The sequence below is a fragment of the Danio rerio genome, chromosome 8, assembly GCF_052040795.2.
Source record: "Danio rerio strain M-AB ecotype USA chromosome 8, GRCz13ab, whole genome shotgun sequence".
In the NCBI taxonomy this organism is placed as follows: Eukaryota; Metazoa; Chordata; class Actinopteri; order Cypriniformes; family Danionidae; genus Danio; species Danio rerio.
Genome location: NC_141028.1, coordinates 32,646,874 through 32,652,500, shown reverse-complemented (window position 1 = coordinate 32,652,500; position 5,627 = coordinate 32,646,874). Strand labels below are relative to the sequence as shown.

General features: G+C 36.7%; 2 protein-coding genes across 2 annotated transcripts in view; both read right to left on the bottom strand.

Annotated features, from left to right (window-relative positions):
* Window positions 1–1,362, bottom strand: part of pgm5 (phosphoglucomutase 5) — a 38,606-nt gene extending 37,244 nt beyond the window's left edge. Inside the window, exon 1 of the mRNA NM_001126396.1 lies at window positions 1,105–1,362. Within this exon, the coding sequence (NP_001119868.1) occupies window positions 1,105–1,362 (258 nt within the window). The remainder of the gene's footprint in view (window positions 1–1,104) is intronic.
* Window positions 1,363–3,425: 2,063 nt separating this feature from the next.
* On the bottom strand, window positions 3,426–4,577 carry foxd5 (forkhead box D5). The gene is given in 1 exon segment (NM_131270.1): window positions 3,426–4,577. A coding segment is annotated over 1 exon segment (966 nt). The 5' UTR covers window positions 4,565–4,577; the 3' UTR covers window positions 3,426–3,598.
* Between the last annotated feature and the right edge of the window lie 1,050 nt (window positions 4,578–5,627).

The window sequence follows — 5,627 nt, the reverse complement described above, 5'->3', positions numbered from 1 at the left end:
TTTCTGTTCAGCTCAGTTTGGGAGAGCAAAATGCAGACAAAAATTCTTGATAGGTATATACTGTAAACAAAGATAAACTGTTTGAACTAAAAAAATCTTGCAATATTGCTGAAACTAAACAAGCATAGGCATCAGATTACACTTTTTATTCCTACAGGCTTGAATTATAGTCAGATAACATGATGATCATAAAAAATGAGTAGATTATATAGGTAAATAATGGGTAATAAATAAATATGGGTAAATAAATAAATAATCAAATAAACAAATCGATACATTTAATATAAATAGGATAAGCAACAAAATTAGTATGTAAATAAATAAATTCTTTATAATAGAGTAAGTACATCAAACATATATAAATATAACATTTATTAGGAAAATCTAAAAAGACTCATTATTTTTTTAATTACACTATATCAACTTTCTGATTGTACAGAGATATCAGGGAATAATTCATTCATTCATTTTCTTGTCGGCTTAGTTCCTTTATTAATCACCACAGCGGAATGAACCGCCAACTTATTCACCACGTTTTTACGCAGCGGATGGCTTTCCAGCCGCAACCCATCTCTGGGAAACACCCAGAAGCACTCATTCACACACACACTCATACACTATGGACAATTTAACCTACCCAATTCACCTGTACTGCATGTCTTTAGACTGTGGGGGAAATCGGAGCACCCGGAGGAAACCCACGAGAGAAAACATGCAAACTCCACACAGAAACGCCAACTGAGCTAAGGATCAAACCAGCGACCCAGCAACCTTCTTGCTGTGAGGCAACAGCACTACCTACTGCGCCACTGCCTCGCCCGTCAAGGAATAATAAAATATTTAATTAAAAATTTAAGCGAGAAATAATGTGAATAAATAAACATTTGTTCTATTATAAAATGTATTATATTTAGTAGTTATTAAGAAAAGATAATAGAATATAATGTATAGACTGAAGTATATATAACGTATAAGGAGAAGAAAATGTTATATAAAAATGTTATTAAAAAAAGTTAAACATAGCTAGATGGATGGATGGATGGATGGATGGATGGATGGATAGCTGGATAGATAGATATTTCACTTTGAAGAACAGCATCTTACCCCGTTGGCAGCTGCCATCTGAACGATGACTTCGGTCGCTGCCCGGCTAAAGTATCTTCCATCGCTGCCCACCACCATAGTGCATCCCTGTCGGTCCCTCAGGTCGATGGAGGACAGCACACTCTGGATGTAGTTTTGAAGATAGTTGTTATTGCTCTCGAACACTGCAGTCTTCTTTCGCAGCCCGTTTGTACCTGGTCTCTGGTCATCGAAGGGTGTAGTTTGGATGGTCAAAATGGGTATAGGGTTTGTCTCCATGATTTTCTGAAAAGCTTCGGGGTGGTAAAATAGTGTCTGTTGTTGAATGAGGTGCGAGAGGTTACTCTAAATCTCGTCAAAAGCACCCGAAGAAGTCGATAGAGGCAACAGAACGAGCGTTTCAGTCGGAGTGGATTATTTGAGACGCGTCCCGTGACGCTTCTTTGGAAAACTGGTGTACGACAGCTGTCTTCTCATCGCACCGGGGCAGACTGGGGTGTAGAGGCGCAGAAAGCTGATGTAAAAGAAGTATCCAAATCGTGGTCTAACGTTCACTGAAACTTTTCTTCTCAGTGTTACGCGCACGGTTGGTTGGCATAAAGGGAAAGAGGGTTGAAGAAAAGTCTATATAATGAGGTAACGCACTGGCCAAAAATAGCCCATGATGTGGGGGAGCGAATAGTGACAGCGCGCTGCTGTGTAACCGGACGCCTCTGTACTGTCCGGGGACGGGGAGCACTGGACCAAAAAGGAGCGTGAACACAGAGCAAATCTCACCTGACGCAAATTTGAAACATTCATAAAATGTTACAGAAATAAAAATAAATACATTTAAACACAAGAAGAAAGGCAAAAATTCCCGAAGTTGCCAAAAGACCATTAAGCTACTAAAAAATATTTACATTTATTTAAAAATGTACAAACAAACAAGTAAACACATTTCAGTAGGCTTTTAATAAGCTGTAAAACACTGTATTAAATAAATAAATAATAATAAACAATTCGTTTTAATATACGTTTTGTTATAGAGTTAAATTATTATATTCACATTAATAAATACCTATATGAAAATGAAAATATTGAATGTACGAAGATTCGTTCTTTTTTGTATAATCTAAATAAATGAACAATGCAAATAAATAATTTTGTGAATTCTGTTGTTTTATTTTGATAACTAAGCACCACAAACCCATTTTGCCATTTAATAAAAATACTAAACTAGACATGCTGTTCTGAGGATAAGGATGTTTAGAGACTAAAATGTTAAGTTGCGACATGTCACAAATGTATCAATGTGTATCAGTATTCAATCAAGCACGTGTTATGAAATCAAAGCATTGTTACTGATTTTACGAGCTTTAGTCTCCATCTAGTGGACATGAGAGAAATCGTCTTGCAAGCAAAAGGAATCATTACGGGCTATTATAAACTAATCTAAAAATAAATTACCTACTGAACGCACATGTATTTGCAGTCTTTTAACAAATGAGGAAGGACTTTATATTTATAACGGTATGCCTATTAAAAAGCGTGGATAAACACAAATTACTGTTTAAAGTTCACATTTGTTCAGCACATTTATTTGTTTGAGTTTAAAGTTGGTCAGCAATTGTGGGAAAAAAAACAATAAATTATGTATATTTCATATGCATTTAGGCATAATCAAAAATATAACAAAAATGTGTACATCCCACAGAGCATGGGTTCCTGACGAAAAAAAAAGGTAAACAATAAAAAGCCTAGTAAACTAACTTTACAAAACTTTAAAACTATATTCTCCTTTATTACGCAGATTATATATATATATATATATATATATATATATATATATATATATATATATATATATATATATATATATATATATTTTTTTTTTTTTTTTATTTAAGTCAGCAGTTGTTTAATAGCTGCTTGTATTCAACAATAAATCGTAAACGCACTTTGCTCAATTTAGCTATATATTACCACCTCCAGAAGAACTTTAAAATGTCTTTAAAACCGTGTTAAAAAGCAAATAATAAAGGAACAAATAATCTAGTTGTAAGTTGTTAAACGACTCAGTAAGTTAATACAATTAAACAATTATCCCACTGACTTTCACGTAAGATACTCTATGGGCCTATATATTTCACATACATCCATTTATTATCATCAGTTGTTAAGACACTTATAATATATAGTCTAGTCTATATTTATTTACTTGCATTTATTTTTATCCTGTTCAACATTCCAACTTTTACAACAAAATCTAAAAATAACTCGTTTTTTTAAGATGTGACCTAAATAAACATCAGACTATGAAAATCCCAAGTACGAATAATGAGAACACACAATCGAAGTTGTGACTTATAATGGTTTATTCAAACAAGCTTTTTAACACATCCAATACTAGCAAATATATTACCATTTATTTATTTATTTACATTAAATCAATAAGAGCAATGACAGAAATTTCTTATTTTACAAGCCTATGTAAAGCCTATTTAAAACAACAAGAGTTCTTCCCAAACACAGTTCAACAGTGAGGATAAACCATCCGAAGAGTCTCCGAGAAAGGAACAGTTTTGAGCAGAGGAGTCCTTGTTGGCACCGGTACCAAACTTGGTGCCACACACGATGTTGTCGGCCTGGGAAATACAAAACTATAGTCAGGCGTAAGGTGATGAGCAGAGCTTTTGCTGGAAGACTCCGTTGATTTGGCCATAATGCTGTCAATGCTGAATGAGCACCTCTGGGTTTTGTGTTCGGGCCTTTGCTGGATTTCTGGAGCGTCGTGGATTTTAATGTTCATAGTTTGATATTGAAAAAAGGGAGGTGGCACCATGATGCCATCGGGCACTGGCAAATATCCAACAGGATTAGTTTGGGCTGGAACTGCCCCAGAAACACAGTAAGGTCGCCCATATGCCCGATAACTCAACGTTGGATGGTAAAGCACCAGGCTGTCTTTGGTGAACTCGGGCTGGTTCCTCTTGAATCGTTTTCTTCTGCGCAGAAAGCTGCCATTGTCAAACATGTCCTCAGATGCAGGGTCCAGGGACCAGTAATTCCCCTTCCCGGGGTTTCCTGGCTCTCGTGGGATCTTGATAAAGCAGTCGTTGAGCGATAAGTTGTGTCTGATGGAGTTCTGCCAGGCGGGGAACTTCTCCTTGTAGTAGGGGAACTTGTTGCTAATGAAGTCGCAGATGCCGCTGAGGGTGAGCTTCTTCATGGGGCTCTGGAGGATGGCCATAGTTATGAGGGCGATGTACGAATACGGAGGCTTGACGGAGGAGCTTTGTTTCGGGGCGACGGTGCTGCTGGCGAAGCCGCTCTCGCTCTCCCCGGAGGACTCGGACCCTGAATGGTCCACCTCCGTGGGGTCCCGCATGAAATACTCGCGCTCGCTGTCACTGTGGTCTCCTCCTACAATGTCTATTTCATCGTCTTCTGGAGAGATTGGGGTGCGCTGCACTTGTTCGTAATCCTGCGAGAGGGTCATGGTTGGAGACCCTAAATGTGCTGGACGCGAATCGTAAAGGTTGAGGTTGGTTTGCGGGACACATGGAAATGAGGGCTATTTATGAGGGGCCACACGCATTCAGTCTTTGGTCCGCCGACGGTCAAACCAATGGGAGTGGACTGTCACCACAGGGGACTCTGGACAGTCGGGCAGGTGTGGGGGGATTTGACCCGTTTAAACAAAACAATTCGTCCATATGAGATGCGGATCCTAAACATCCCATTAACACACCGCATGGGCGCTGCACTGATATGCGACGAGGAGATGGCGCAATAAATGTGCTGTTATCAGCCATTATAATAGCCTAATGTTTGTTCTAAAAAAACATCTAAAATGCCAACATATTTTTTTTCATTCGTTTTGGCGTTTTTACAAAGGCTCTTTCATATTTAATTAGTAAATAATGAACATTAATTATGTCCTTATCGAAATAACCTTTTAATCAATTAGGCTAATTTTAGACCTCAACGCTCTTACAAATTGATTCTTAAAACGCATTTCCAAAATGCTTTATATAGGCTATACTTTGGAAAACCAGTTAGTCAACTATTTTCTTGAATGCTTAGCTGATATTTTCTAAAATGTCAAATAAAGAGAAAAGAAAACTGAAAAAAAAAACAACAACATTGCATATTTTAGGCCTACCCAACGTTGAGGAAACACTGTAAAAAATCCCTTATTTTAGCTGAATGAAATTAACTTTGTGTCCAATGAACTTATATTAAGTTAAACTGACTTAAAACAGCTTGTGTAACTTCATAAGTTAATCATGTTCCAACTTAATTTTATAAGTTAGGCTACAATAAACTAAAAACATATATGTCGTCATGACCATTGATCATATATTTTTACAGTGTGGTTATTTTAATGTAGCTATACAAATATGCATTTTTTGTTTTTTGTTTAATAATATTTTCTGAATACCATCCAAACTAGTAAAAGTAGAAGTAGTAGTAAAACTAGTTAATTGGTCATTAGTTTATAACTGTAAATGAAAAAAAAGAGAAGAAAAGCACATAACCGAGACAAACAGCCAACAATT